The 15,834-nt window shown below is 49.7% G+C and overlaps 1 protein-coding gene across 1 annotated transcript in view; it reads left to right on the top strand.

Moving 5' to 3' along the window:
- The window catches only part of MROH1 (maestro heat like repeat family member 1), a 1,237,492-nt gene that overhangs the window by 1,115,644 nt on the left and 106,014 nt on the right, over positions 1–15,834 (top strand). Inside the window, exon 39 of the mRNA XM_069221041.1 lies at positions 8,597–8,752. Within this exon, the coding sequence (XP_069077142.1) occupies positions 8,597–8,752 (156 nt within the window). The remainder of the gene's footprint in view (positions 1–8,596; positions 8,753–15,834) is intronic.

Raw genomic sequence — 15,834 nt, 5'->3', positions numbered from 1 at the left:
GATCCCCATTTGATATGTCTTTGGTGTCTCGGGAGGTACCACAACTCTGAGTGGTGCTCGGACTGCCATGCCATGGCTCAGAAAGCTTTGAGGGAGTGGTCCCTAAAGTTACTCACGGCCCGGCAGTCGACATCGGCAGGCTTGATTCCTCAGAGGTCACAGTCCCAGTCGAGGAGAAGGTAGCAGGACTGCTCCAGTAGCCCCAAGTCATCTTTGTCCCACTCGAGATCCTCCAGGCACTCGAGGAAGAGACACAAGAGGAAGTCGCCCAAACAGACTTTGACTTAAACTCACCTGTCGGCCGACGAGGCGAATCAGGAACATAAACGTTCCAGGCACGATTCTGCAGAATCGTTGCCAGGGCCGACTTTGAGCCTCCCCCTTTTTTGGAGAGCCGAAGTGGTCCCCGCTCAATTGAAAGATTTCTATAAGGCCATGTCCGCATATTAGAGTGGGCCGGCCCCATCGGAGCGCTTTTGGGCCCTGTTGGGTTTGAGGAGACCCCATCAGGTTCCACCTGGCACCTTCGCCCTGGGCTTCAATGGGATCTCATGGATCTGGTTCCGGAACAGCGCTGGATGCACACAGTTCACCTTCTCTGGCACTGCTCCCAAAATCAACTCTCCTAGCACCAGCCCCATTCTAATCTCCGATGAGCCTGAAAGGTGTTGAACGACACCGATGACAGTGCCCACAGGTGACAGATCATTGCCTGAACATTTATTAGACCTGCCAAGCACTGGAGAGGAATGTGAGGGGTCTCTGGACCCTTTAGAATCCCAGTTGAACCCTTGGACTGGTTTGAGGAACTAGGAGAGGCCAGTGGACTGGACACCTCTCTGGATTCTGGCATGCTGTCTCCTCCTGCTGTGGCTACAGAGGAGGGGGTGTCATATGCAATGGTGATGTGTAGGGCAGCGAAGGTTCTGGACCTCGAACTGCCCTCCGTGCAAGTCAGGACTAACCTCCTGACAGAGGTACTTCAACCAGAGGATTCCTCTTCTGAACCAATGCTGCCCTTTAACAAAGCCCTCACTGATGTCCTGCTGGGGACCTGGTCCAAACCCAGCACAGGGGCATCTGTGGACAGACACTTTGCTGCCACCATAGCCCTGCAGCAGGCAACCCTAGTTTCCTCCCCCAACAATCTACCCCTGTGAGCTTGGTAGTCCAAGCCTCAACCAGCCAGGGCGCCTTCCCTTTCGCATCCCCGGATAGGGTACCCAAGAGGCTGGAACAGCTTGGAGGAAGATGTTTTCTTCCACCAGCCTGGCATTGAGGTCGGTGAAAACCTCATGCTTATTGGGCCATTAATCCCACACTTTGTGGGATACGGTGGCGCAAGTGCTGCCCCAGGTCGTGAAGGGCGTGCAGGCCATTCTCTCCCATATAGTGAAAGACTGGGAGACGCAGCAAAGTTCACCATACGGTGTGGCTTAGACATGACTGACTCTCTGGGCAGAGCAATTTCGTTGACGGTGCACGTTCGGTACCAGGCCTGGCTATATGCACAGGCTATATGCACTGGCTTTTCGGGAGATGTCCAGGCAAACCTTATGGACATGCCCTTCGATGGGTCTCACCTGTTAGGTGAGAATGCAGATTAGGCACTGGAGCAATTTAAGGACTCCCAAGCTACAGCTAACTCCTTGAGCCTCTCGATGACTCCCTCAACCACCAGCTGCCTTTCTCCCCCTTTCGTGGCTATGGAAGGAGTGCAGTACCATGCCATCGACATGCCAGTCACTGTCCTGTGCCAGGCACACAGCTTGTGTGCAGATGCGTTCATGGTAATTTGTCCAGAAGGGTCTGGCCATAAGTCTTCTGCCACCCAACCCCCTGCATCTACAGCATCAAAGCCCCCCTAGTGTGATCATCCAGAAGGGCAACTCCCCTTCCAGTCTTTTTGTCCCCCAGTGCCTCCCTCAAAAAGAACAGCTGATGAAGGTTCATATGGTTTGGCTCCATTGGCTCCATTGATTTGGCTTCCATGAGGACGTTTCTGCTCTCTTGGCCAAGGGAGCCATAGAAAGGGTCCCAATATCAGAAATAGGCAGTGGTTGTTATTCCCGCTACTTTTTGATCCCCCAAAAAAACAAGGTTCTTCCCTCTATTCTGGGCATCAAACTCTTCCTCAAAAAGGAGAAATTCAGAATGCTCACTCTAGCTCAGGTCTTGTCTGCCCTGGACCTAGGAGAATGGATAATAGCGTTGGACTTAGAGGATGCGTATTTCCAGATTCTCATCCTACCTGCTCACAGGTGTTACTTGCAGTTCAAGATAGGCCATGAGCACTTTCAGTTCACTATGTTCCCCTTTGGCCTTACCAGTGCCACTCAGGTGTTCACCAAGGTGGGATTGCTGTGGTTGCAGCGCATCTGTGCAGGTTAGGGGTTTCAGTCTTTCCTTGCTGTAGGAAAGTGCCCCTTGTGACATGGTTACCCCCTCCCCCCATACACACACACACACTTTTTTTTTTCCCCTGATATCTGATGCTAACTTGACTGAGTGTGTGTTGGTCCAGGCACCTATGTTCTTTCCCTAAAACTGTACCATTGCTTCCACAATCGATTGGCACACAGCTAAGTCCCTTGTAAAAGGTACCAGTGGTACCAAGGGGGTGTGACCTGAGAGGGTCCCTAACGGCTGCATTATTTATTATGCCACCCTAAGGGACCCCTCACCAAAAACATGCACACTGCATTGCATCATGTGTGTGCTGGTGGGGAGAAAAAGGTAAAGTCAACATGACCTCCATCCCTGGGTGCCATGCACACAAACCACTGCCTGTGGCATAGGTAAGTCACCCCTCTAACAGGCCTTACAGCCCTAAGGCAGGGTGCACTATACCACAGGTGAGGGCATAGCTGCATAAACACTATGCCCCTACAGTGTCTAAGTCTATTTTTAGACATTGTAAGTGCAGGGTAGCCATCTTGAGTATATGGTCTGTGATTTTTTCATTACGAACTCCGCAGCACCGTAATGGCTACACTGAATACTGGGAAGTTTGGTATCATGATGCCAGTGTGGGATTTATTAAAAAATGCACACAGAGGGCACCTTAGAGATGCCCCCTGTATGTCAGCCAGCCTGGTAGTGTTGGACTGACTGGTCTATGCCAGCATGCCACTTCCAGACGAGTTTCTGACCACATGGGGTGAGTGCCCTTGTGCACTCTGTGGTCAGAAACAAAGCATGTCCTGGGTGGAGGTGCTTCACACCTCCCCTTACAGGAACTGTAACACCTGCCGGTGAGCCTCAAAGGCTCAGGCTGGTGTTACAGTGTCCCAGGGCACTCCAACCAGTAGAGATGCCTGCCTCCCAGACGAGCCCCGACTTTTGGCGGCAAGTCCAGAGGGATAATGAGTCACCCCCCTCAGCCAGGACCCACCCCTAAGGTGTCCAGAGCTGAAGTGAACCCCCTCCTTGAGAAATCCTCCATCTTGCTTTGGAGGATTAAGACCAATAGGGATAGGGATGTGCCACCCTCCCTAGAGAGAGTGGGCACAAGGAGGGTGTAACCACTCTCGGGGACAGTAACCATTGGCTACTGCTTCCTGACCTTAACACCCCCCTAAATTTAGTATTTAGGGGCGACCTTGATCCCAGCTCTTCAGATCCCTGATGACCTCAAGAAAGAAGGACGGCTGAGCTGAAAACCCAGCAGAGAAGAGAAGGAGACAACAACTGAGTCAGCCCCAGCCCTACCGGCCCGTCTCCTGCTTAAAAAAGCTGCAAAAGAAGAAGCAACGCGTTCCGCAGAACCTGCGACCCCTGAAAAGCCTCTAGGGGACTGCTTGCATCATCGAGGACCAAGAAACTCCCGTGGACAGCGGACCTGTCCAACAAGAGGAAAAAGAAACCATCTTTAAAGGGACTCCCACCTCACTCCAGAAGTGTGAGTCCAGACTACTCTGCACCCGACGGCCCTGGCCCGTGTCAAGAGAAACCAACCAGCCAGAGAGGACCCTCAGGTGATTCCATCCAAGTGTCCACCCTGGGCTGAACTCTCCGCCCCTCCACGACGATGCCTGCAGAGGGAATCCTGTGTACCCCCCAGACCGTGACTGCCCAGGACGAAGATATCAGATGCCTGGAGAAGCACTGCACCCGCAGCCCCCAAATTTGAGAGAAACCACCAGTGCAGAAGTGACCAGCAAGCGGCCCTCCTCCCTGTCCAGTCGGTAGCTTGCCCGAGAAGCCTGACTGTGCCTTGCCTGCTGCGCCTAAGCGACCCCCGGGTCTGCCCATTGGGAACCGGACGCCCTGTTTGCACCCTGCACACGGCCGCCCCAATACCGCTGAGGGTGCGTGTTTGGTGCCTGCTTGGGGCCCCCCTAGTGTTCCTCTAAACCCTCCTGGTCTGTCCTCTGACAACGCGGGTACTTACTGCAAGCAGACCGGAACTGAAGTACCCCCGTCTCCATAGGCGCCCATGTTATTTTGGTTCCTGTTTGACCTCTGCACCTAACCGGCCCTGTGTTGGTGGTGCTGGGTGTTTGGGGTTGGCTTGAACCCCCAACAGTGGGCTACCTATGCCCCGGAGACTGAGTTTGTAAGTTGTTCACTTAACTCCAAAACTGTATGGATTTTCCTCCCCCAGGAGCTGTTGAAAATTGCAGTGTCCACTTTTAAAATAGCCTTTTTCTATTTTAAAAAAAACTGTATGTAATGTCGATTTGATTCAAAGTACTGAACTTACCTATGCAACGTACCTTTCATTTAATGTACTTACCTGCTAAATGAATCTTGTGGTTCTAGAAATAAATTAACAAAATATATTTTTCATATAAAAACCTACTGGTCTGGAGTTCAGTCATTGAGTGTGTGTTTTCACTTACTGCTTGTGTGAGTACAACAGATGCTTAACACTCCCCTCTGATAAGCCTAACTGCTCGGCCATTCTACTACAAATAGAGCATTAGTAATATCTATTATTGCCTCAGTCACGCCTCTTGGGGAACCCCTGGACTCTGTGCACACCATACTCATTTTGATACTGTACATACAGAGACAGCTTTCTACACATGTTGTATAGGATTAGATTAAAATGTCAAGCAGGAAAATTGCAGCAAAAAGAGAAAAACATCAAATTGACCTTTAACTGTGGGTAGGTAGTGTACACATAGCTTTTGTATGTCATTGCACACACAAGTCCTATCCCCACAGCTGATCACCAATGTTAGAAATGGGGTCTCTAGTTGTCAGAGATATACACCCTTGTCCAAGTAGGGACCACAATCCTAGTCAGGGTAAATCACACAATCCAAATTATCCTGTGCCCACCCTCTGCTAGCTTCACACTGAGCAGTCAGGCGCTACTTAGAAGGCAATGTGTAAAGTATTTGTCAACATACAGTAACTCAGTGAAAACACCCAAAAATACACCACACAGGATTAGTAAAATAGATATTTATCCTGTTAAAATAAGGTCAAAACGATAAAGATTCAGTAAGCACAAGTTGAAATATCACTTTTGCAACTTTAAAAAGAGTCTTAGGAATCAACAGTTGTATCTTAATTACACAAAGTACCTGGTTTGCGTAGAAAATACCATGCACGGAGACCGCAGAGGAGAAGATGCGTGTAAAAATAAGGTGTTTCTTTCCACACTGGAAGGGGCTTGCGTCGTTTTTCGGCGTGCATTCTTGGGTCCTCACTGCGATGCAGTGATCTTTTTAACACCAAAGGACGATGCAGGGAAATCCTGGGCGCACTGGAAGAAGTCACAGGCGTTGTGTCGTATCAGGAGGGCGATGCATAAAATTTTCTGTCATAAAGCAGGCGCTGCATCGATTTTCCACTCGGGAAGTCGGGCTGCGTTGTTACGGTTTGGCTGTGCGGCGATTTCTCGGTCGCAAGGCAGGATGTGCGTCATTTCCAGCAGGCTGTGTGTCGATTTTTGGCACACAAGGAGTTTCCTGAAGAGATGAAGTCTTTTTGGCCCCAAGACTTAAGAAAACAGGAAGCAAGCTCAATGCAAGCCCTTGGAGAGCACTTTATTGAAGAGTCAGACGTAGGCAGGGCAGCAGGGCAGCAGTGCTTTGCAGCAAAGCAGTCCAGATGAGTCCTTTGGGCAGCCAAGCAGTTCCTCTTGGTCACTCATTCCTGCTTTCCCTAATTTTTCTGCTAGACTTGCCACCAAAAGTGGGGCTTTATCTGGAAGGTGGGCAACTCCACTAGCTGGGGTGCCCTGGGGCACTGCAAGAAGAGGCCTGAGCCTTTGAGGCTCACCGCCAGGTGTTACAGTTTCTGCAGAGGGGGAGATGTGCAGCATCTCCACCCAGTGCCAGCTTTCTTTCTTGCCACCGTGAGCACAAAGGCTCACACCCCATGTGGCCAGAAACTCGTTTATTAGTGGCAGGCTGACACAGACCAGTCAGTCCTGCACTAAATGGTTGGGTAAAATACAGGGGGCATCTCTAAGATGCCCTCTGTGTGCATTGTTCAATAAGTCCAGCACTGACATCACTTTGGTTTTATTGTGCTGAGAAGTTTGTTACCAAACTTCCCAGTATTGAGTGAAGCCATTATGGAGATGTGGAGTTCGTGATGACAAACTCCCAGATCATTTACTCAATATGGCTACACTGCACTTACAATGTCTAAGAATTGAGTTAGACACTGTGGGGGCATGTTGCTCATGCAGCTCTGCCCTCACCTATGGTATAGTGCACCCTGCCTTAGGGCTGTAAGGCCTGCTACAGGGGGTGACTGAGAGGGGTGCCATGTCGACTGTGCCTTTTTCTCCCCACCAGTACACACAAACTGCAAAGGTAGTGTGCATGTGCTGAGTGAGGGGTCCCCCAGAGTGGCATAATACATGCTGCAACCTGTAGGGACCTTCCCTGGCCTCAGGGCCCTAGGTCCCATGGGTACCTTTTACAGGGGACTTATCTGGGTGCCAGGGGCGTGCCAATTATGTAAACAAAGGTACAGATTTTGGAAAAGAAGACTGATGCTGGGGCCTGGTTAACAGGATCCTAGCACACTCTCAATCCAAGTTGGCATTAATACCAGCCACAAAGTGGGGGGTAACCATGCCAACAAGGGCACTTTCCTACACTGGAGGTATGAACACACAAAATTTACACTGACAAGTACTTAGGAAAAACATAAATTAGCAAGGGCCCTATGGGGGGCCAAACCATATACTTACAAAAATGGAATGCAAAAGTGTGTCCTCCGCCAGAGTGTATGGAGTAGTTGGACAAGGACTGGAGAAGAGTGGAACCCCAAAAGGTAAGTACCTACACTATCCTCTGCGGCAGGGTGCAGAGAGGTAAGTTACCCGGTCTTCCCATAGGCTAACATGGAGACATCATGGTTGGAGAAATGCAGAAACAGGCTCCAGACAGATGGAACCGAAGGGCGGATTCCGGGTGAGGAGTACCTGCAAAGGAAGGGGCCAGAGTCCAGTCCACGTAGAAGTGTCCAGGTGGGTCAGGAGCCAATGCCCACCCTTCTGTTGCGAAGAAGCGGGTCGACTGTGATGGATGAAGTCCAGCTGTGGTGTCCAGGAGCTGCTTAGGAGTCCCTGAAGTCACCTACGAGCTGTCCCTTAATGGTTGCTGGATTGCAGATGGGCCAGTGGTCAGGAGGACCACCAACAAGCACAGGCAAATGCAAAAGGAGCTGTTGGAAATTTTGCAGAGCTGTGGATAACCAGCAAGGTTCTGGGGACTCCCCCTTGAAGGGGAGTCCGGGCTGACCCTTAGGATGCAGAAGAGCCTGAAGAAGCAGTCAGGGCCCCCACAAGCAACTCACTGGCTGCAGGTACAGAAAGTCACTATGAGGCCCAGTCAGCACAGCTGAAGAGGAGTCCTAACTCGCTGGAGCTGCAGCGTTCCAGTCCTGAACATCTGCCAAGCAGAATGTGGGCATCCTTGCACATGTTCACCAAACACTACTGCTTGAACAGTCAGGTCTGAAGAAATGGGTGCTTTCCCGTTCGGGCCTGCTGGGCTTACTAGTATGATCTTGGTTTGCAGACCCTCCTCTTGGGATGGTATTGCTTGGGTATCAATTCTAAGGTGAGGAATTTGCAACCAGAAGCCTCTATCAGATGAAAAGTTACTTACCTTTGGTAACAAGTTATCTGGTTGATACGTTTTCTAGTTGCAGATTCCTTACTGACCCACCCTTCCTCCCCACTTTGCAAACTGATTTCTAGTGACAGGAACTTCCCTTTCAGGGCCCTAGTTGTGGCGCACCAGGGTCAGTGTGCTTCATGGCTCTGTGCTCCCAGCGTGAAAAGTCGTGAAAAGAAACTGTTGTCAGAGTGCCAGGGTGGTGCCTATATAGGACCTGTGACGTCGTATTGGGCAAACACGACCGATGCCACCCAACGGCACGCAGGGGTACTGCTTGAGAAAAATCTCCGGATCCAGACTGAAGCCTGATGGAAATTCCAAGGTAAGAAGTCTGCAACTCAGATGTCTGTACCAGAAAATTCGTTACCGAAGGTAAGTAACTTGTTCGTCAATTGGTTGTTAACTGTGGGTTGTCATTTCTAGGTGTTTGGTTAAGAATTCATTTTTAACAAACTTAGTTACTCAGAGGGCATTACTTTACATGTGTATCTTTTCTTCAGGAGAAAGCCGAACTGCGTAAAGCTTCAATCATTTTATTTGGGAAACTAACTAAATTCAGCACTGTGAACAATGAAGATGTTTTCTTCGAGCAAATTCTGAATGGCTTAGTTGCATTGCTACTTCACCTTCAGGACCCACAGCCAGAGGTTGTCAAGGTGAGTGCATCATAAAACATCCATTTCCCTGAACTCTGGAGATCGCCGGTTCAAGCTCTTGCTCTTAAACTTCAACTGACATCTTGAACATGGTCATGTGACTCTCTCAGTTGTCTTCATTTTTTCAGACAGTGAACACTTCTGAATAGTTGTGTTTTTTAAATCTGTGCCCATTATTTTTATTTTGAATCTCTGATATTGTTGCAACATTTTTCCGCTGTCAGATTCTACGAGGCACTTAACTATTGTCCTGCTGTTGGGGGCGCTGGAGAGCCCGCAGCGAGATGGGCGCACACTAGTGCCGCCCTGCTGGCTAGAGCACCTCATCCGTCAACAATCCTCACTTTAGCATACCTGGGGTGAGAAAACGGTAATAGGAAGAAGCAGTAGGACACGGATCCCCCTGACCAGCTGCTGCAAAGCCAGCATTGCGGCGCAGTCCTCGCTTGGCTCGGCCTGGGGGACAAGACTGAGTGTTGTGCACATGCGCTGCCCTGGCAGACAGTAACGGCGGGCTCGTGTGAGGTGGCATCATGCCGGGGCACGGTGCTTCACCCCTGGGCCACGCCGGATCCGGAGGCCCCCCTTGGGCACTCGGAGCGGTGGCTGACAGCAGCGGGCGTACCAGCGAGTCACCGCAGAAACAGGTGGGTACGGGGGGGCAAGGAATGCAAAAGTGACTCCAGAAAAAACAAGTGTCCTGTTGTTGGGATTGTAAACAGCTATGTGCTCCTAGGTTTGTTCTACACCTCCTTTCTTGTCAGTCAAAGGAGCGGCCTTTCACTGTTCACAGTAATATTCTGGTCCTGTGCTCACATCAGTTCTCCCACTGGTACATTAACATTCTGTTATGTTGGCAAACTGAACAATATTGCATGTTCGTAAGCTAGTTCACAGCCTGTCTGAGTCTGATCCAGTGAACAAATCTGTCTTCAAATTAAGATTTAACTTTTTAGTGAGAAACATTTTTGCTTTTATAAACGTTCTTACCAAATTGAATAATCATGGTACTGTGGACCGACATCAATGACAAAACATTTGACATTCTTCATGTAATTTTTTACATCATCATAGTCCCCCAGTCTTATTAAGTGAAATGGTGATGCTTCTTATTTGGCCTTTTGACAAAATGATATTTCTCCATCACAGAGTTTTTTCTGCTATTCATGAACAGCAGGTCATCTACATGCAATTGTGCAATTCCAATGAATCTGATCAGTTCTGTTTTGCAATACATTTTAAACTGAAGAACTGAAATAAAAAAGCAATAATCATATGTTTGTTCATACGTTTTCAGTACAAGTAACAAACCGGACCCTGCTGTTTTAAGGTTTCCATAAGTGAGGGGCATGGCTGGGGTCTTAAGCGCCAGGCCCCTTATGACTGTTTGATCTGTCAATATCCTTTTCATCCTAAGAGCCTTTATGCGGAGTAAAAACCTGAGATGGAGTACCTGCGGCTTTTGTGGGGGTCCCCTCTGGTCTGGTATACCCAATACACTGACTACTAGTTCTGGGTGGTGTGGTTTGAATGGCTAGTTGCGGAATTGCAGTCTTGAAGGCCAGACTGCAGTAGGAATAGTTGGTGAGTCTGAGGTTGATCCTGTGCTAGGCTGCTCTGTCTGTTGAGCTGTGAAACTTAGTAGCCCTTTTTGAACATCTGATCCTCCACTGACTGAGAGGATGGGTAGCCGACTAGTGGAAGAGTGGATGTCTATGACGTATTGATGCTATGAGTTGGGTGAGTCATTAATGAGCAGCCATCTTGAACAGTAGAGTGGAGGCCACAGGTGCTAAACCTGAAGGCAAGAAAGTACTTGAAACACTTGCAGACTCTTATGGAACTGATGGGCTTACTGCAGTTATCTGTACTGGCTCTGGGCTGGAAAATTGAGCAGGCAGGTGGCGATGCTCAGTCTCCAAGGCTCCTAGTATACTACCATGAAGCCTAGCCTTCAATTTACCGCGGGGTAGCAGATCCTGCCATTACTGTGGTGACTGTCGAGGACCTGAGCGGCTCACCATTAGATGTCGATTCCTTTTTTACCTTCATTGATTAACAAGCCCTTTAGGGCACAGGCTCCTCCCTACCTGTGGTGGGTGTCTTAGAGCTTAATCAGTGTGACTACATTAAAAACTTTACACATCTGATAGAGACTCCTAGCTGCAGATTCCTTACTTTAGAATTATCCTAAGCGCCAAACTGGATACAAAACATTTATACCCCTGCATGCCAGTAATTGGCTTTGTTCAGCTCCGCATGGCTTGTCCTCACCAGATGTAACATCCACAGCACCTATATAGACATCATTTTTTTTCTTTCCACGCCGGCCAGGGCAGATTCTTCAAGAGCTACCTGTTCAAATTTTTTTCACATTTTTGTTGGAGCTTTTTTAAAGTTTTCCTCCTGGTGTGGCAGGATGTCGTCCTAGAAGGCCGGTTTCAAGCCATGCTGTGCCTGTCACTGGTTGATGTCGATGATAGACCCATACTTTTTTTGCCTGTGGTGCCTCGAGCTTTACCTCGACCCACAGTTGTGCTCCAACTGCTGTGCAATGAACTCGAAGGCTTTGAGGGACGCTCTCTCAAACTGATGGTGCCTCTGTTGTGGGTAGTCGAGGTCCCTGTACAGAGGAAGATCCCGGGATCGGTCACGGAGTCTGAGGTTGTTGTCCTATTCAAAGTCCTCTGGGCAGTCAAGTAAGTTGAGGCATTAGTAGAAGTAGTCATGAAGCGTGCTTCAACTTCTCTGTGTCAGTTGGCCAATGAGAGGAGCGTCAGCATTATAGGTCTCGCTCCGTGGTTGATCCTGCGTCTGTGCTGACTCCATGCTTCCCCAAGTTTCCGGGAGCCAAAGCGACCCCCACCCAACTTAAAGAATCTTATGGCACCATGTGCCTGATATTTGGGCGCCCTGATCCCCCTGGTGCGCTTCCATGCCCTGTGGTTCGACCGGGGTCCCTGCTTTGGTCCAGTGCCAGTGAGGCCCCAAGGATCCACTTCTTCATCCAGACCGATGCCATTCGTGCCACCTAAACCTGCCCGAAATAGATGCTGACGCTCCTGGCGCCCACTGGCTCACATCCCTATTTTGATCCCAAACTCCAATACAGAGCTGGATGGGCATTTCTCAACACTGTACTCGGTGTCTAGGCCTCCCAGGCCATGCCAACCCTGGTGCATTCCCTACTGCTCCTCCGAAGAGGGAATCCAAGAGGCTGGAGACATTTGAGAAGAAGTTGTTTTCTTCCGCCAGCCTGGCATTGCAGTCTGTGAACACCACATGACTTTTGGGCCACTACTGCCATGTTCTGTGAGACACAGTTGCTTAAGTGCTGCCTATGATCCCATAGGAGGCTTGGGCAGTGCTCTCCCAAGTAGTAGAAGACTGGAGAGATGCAGCAAAGTTCACAATTTGCCGTGGGCTTCATTCATAAGACTCGCTAGGCAAAGCTGTTTTGTCAGCGGTGGCCCTTAGGTGCCACGCCTAGCTACGGACTACTGGTATTTTGGGGGATGTCACTGTAGCAAGCTAGCTCAGTTTATGGTGTGGCACCCTATACTGAGTCCAGGCAGCCCGTAGTGATAGTGAGTAGGTGTCCAGATAGGAAAAGCTCTCTAGGGGTAGCTGTGGTGAGCAGCTAAAGCTTATCTAGGAGGAGTGTAAAGCACTAGAAATACCAGCATCTGTACACAAAAAAGAACCACACCAAGTGTTCCAAAAATAAAGGTTTCTTTATTAAAAAACTAAAGACTATACTAACATTGGTACATAGAAACCATCAGAAATAGCATAGGAATACATGGTGCCCCATGGGGAGACCAAATCATATACTAAGAAAGCGGTATGAGAATGGAGGTGCCCCAACCAAGGTAAGTGTGTTAGGATCCCAGGGGCTGGGGGAGTAAGAAAATACCAGAGGTAAGTAACTGTAATGCCACAGGCACCCGTGAATAGTTATTGAGCCGGGTGTCCCATAGACTAACACAGGACCGTCACAGTTGGATTTTTATGGATTCAGGACCCTTCCCATTGGACCCTGAGGAAACCAGTTGGCACAGGGAGGTTTGGAGAGTGCCCCCACCTGTGGATACCCAGAAGACCGGAGTACCTACACCAGGGAGCACAGGGGCGAGGCAGTGGTGTCAGAAACCCTTGTTGGAGTCAATGGAAGACTTGAATGTCAAGCTGCTGTTACGACCTGTGGACCAGGTAGGTGGAACCCGGACCTGAACAACCTGAAAAGAAGGGGATAGTGTCCAGAGCACTCAGGGATGCCCAGGCAGTGCAGTTAGGCAATGCCAACCCTTTCAGTGGTGTTGTTCCTGCAGGACAGGGATGGAGAAGTCCAGCTGCAGAGTCCAGGGGAATGCAGAAGATCCTTGGAGTCGCCCACAAGCTGTCTCACGTTGGTCACCAGTTTGCAAGAGGGTCAGTGACCAGGAGGGCCACTAACAAGCCTTGTCAAATACAAATTGTAGTTGCAAGGTAAGTTGTAGGGTTTTGAGGACCAGCAAGGTCCTAGTGACCCGACCCTGGGAAGAGAGTCAGAGCAGTCCTTCAGCAGGTTGGAAAGCCAGCAGCAGTCGATAGAACCTCCACAAGTGACCCACTGGCAGCAGGCACAGGGATTGCAGGGAGGCATCAACAGCACAACAAAACAGTTGCGCCACAGAAACTGCAGAGTGGAAGCTAATCCTGTAGTTGCAGAGTTCTGGAGGCTGGGGCTTCTTGGAGCCTGAAGATCTTGAGGAAAAGCAAACAACTCTTGGCAAGAGCAGCAGTTGCAGTGCACAGGGTTGCTGTTCCTGTGGCTGCAGCCGGGGCTCCACAGTCTCCCAAGTGGATCTGAAGATAGGAGGATCCGAAGAGGACCACAGAACCACCACCTGTGTTGCAGAGCCTTTTGTTGTCCATAGGACAGCAGGATCCACCAGCCGGTCGCCGTCTTGAGGTGCCTGCAGATGCAGTGGAGTGACTCCTTAACTCCAAGGGAGATTCCTTCTTGCTTCTTGGATACAAACAGAGTCCTTGTGACCCTGGAGGATGCACGGATGTTGCAGAAATCTTTCAGGAGCCGGAGAAACAGTGTTGCAGTAGGAGCCGTCCCAACTGGGTACAGTGTTGTTTCCAAAGCAGACCAACTGTATGTTCCGGGAAGCCAGGAGCAGATGACGTCTCGGAGAGATCCTTGTATAGACTTGCTCAGCGAATCTGAGGACCCGCCTTGGAGAAGCCCTTCAGTAACCCTAAAAGGGGGTTGGTCATTCTCTGCGGTGACCCAGTTATCAGAGGGGGTCAGGGACGTCATCTGCCTGGCCTACCCAGACAAATATTACCAGGGGCCTCTGCCTACCTTGTTTCCAAGATAGCAGAATCAACCGGCCTCCTGGCAGAGCTCTGAGCACCTCCCTAGGGGAGGAGCTGAACAGGGTGGTGGTCACTCCCCAATCCTTTGTGCAGTTTCGAGCCAGAACGGGAAGCAGGGGTTCTTGAACCGGTGGGGACTGGATTATGCAAGGAGGGCACCAAATGTGCCCTGCAAAGCAGTCTGGTGGCGCTCAGAGGCCACTCTAGCCCATAGACAGCTAATACACATGGGAATGTGGTCACACCTCTCCCTTGCGTGAAATCCTTTGTTCTGCCTTCCTCTGCTGGAGCCAGGCTCACCATCCAGAGAGCAGAACAGTGTCTGGGGTCGGCAGCAGTGTGAGCTGGTAGCCGCACTCCATAAGGCTTCACAGGCAAAACTGGGGGCTCCTCTAAGAAACCCCCAGTGTACAGGGGATAATGCAACTATGATGGAATCGGGGTAGTTGCATGACTCCAACTTGTTTGATACCAAACAGGCCTAGGTTCGGAGAAGCCATTATGTAGTTGGACCACTTGTGTTGACCAGTGCCCACTACATACCTTAAGATGGCTTCTCCACACTTACAAAGCCCAGAGAATGGAGTTTGGGGCTTGTAGGGGTACCCTGTTCATGCAGGAGTACCCTCACACCGGGACATGCGCCCTGCTCTTGGGCTGAAGGGCTTACTAGATGGGTGACTTCAGTGTCTAAGTGCAGTGACCAGGATATAATGCAAGCCTTATATCTTAAGTGAAAGGTGCATGCACCATTTCATGCAGGCTGCAATGGCAGGCCTGCAGACACAGTTTGCATGGGCTCCCATGGGCTGCACAATACATGCTTCAGCCTATGTGGTTCCCCTGGTGTACTAATGCCTAGGGTACCAAAGTACCATCTACTAGTGACTTACATGGGTGCACCAGTATGCCAATTGTGGGGTGTAAAAGTTCACCAGCAACCAAATTTAGAGGCGAGAGCACAGACACTAGAGTCCTGGCTATCAGGATCCCAGTGTACTACAGTCAAAACACCCTGACACCAGGCAAAAAGTGGGGACAACTGTCAGATGCTACTTTCCTTCAACCGCGATGTCATATCCGGCACAGACAACGCCAATGATGGACACGGAGCCGATTGTTGCCACCTGACAGCGCGCAGGGGTACTGCTCACAAAATTCTCTAGATCCGGTCTGACTCCTGGGGTAAGGAATGTGCAACTATATGTTGGCTCTGGCAGATAAGGACTTACCGAAGGTAAGTAATTTGTACTTATTATTTCCTTTAAAATCTAGATCTCTGGAACCCTCCAGTGGATCTTTTACTTTTTTGGAGTCCAAAAATCTTACAGTAAAGTTCTATTTTGATAAATTGCTGCCGGATTTCTTGAGTCATGTTTCTTTCTTTAATTGTTTTGGTGATGTTTAGATACTTTACACTTGTTTCTTTGTTAAAGTCTGGCTGCTCCAAGCAACAGCTAACTAGGGTTGAGCTAAGGTTTACGAAACCTAACTAGTTCTAAAGGGGTTTGGTACTGTATTACATGGTGAGATAATACACCCCATTTCCTCACAGGGCTCCGATCACCCTAGCCTTGAGTGGGAAGAAATCTGGAATGCTGTTGGGGCATAAAATCCATGGCACAAGAGCATGCCCTGCTTGCAGACACCTATAGAATTTGCACTTCTGGAGGTCAAACTCCTATTGGAGGTCAAAAAACGATTTGAGATGA

The sequence above is a fragment of the Pleurodeles waltl genome, chromosome 2_2, assembly GCF_031143425.1.
Source record: "Pleurodeles waltl isolate 20211129_DDA chromosome 2_2, aPleWal1.hap1.20221129, whole genome shotgun sequence".
Taxonomy (NCBI): Eukaryota; Metazoa; Chordata; class Amphibia; order Caudata; family Salamandridae; genus Pleurodeles; species Pleurodeles waltl.
Note: the sequence above shows the minus strand (reverse complement) of the source record. Positions and strands in the feature narration are given on the sequence as shown.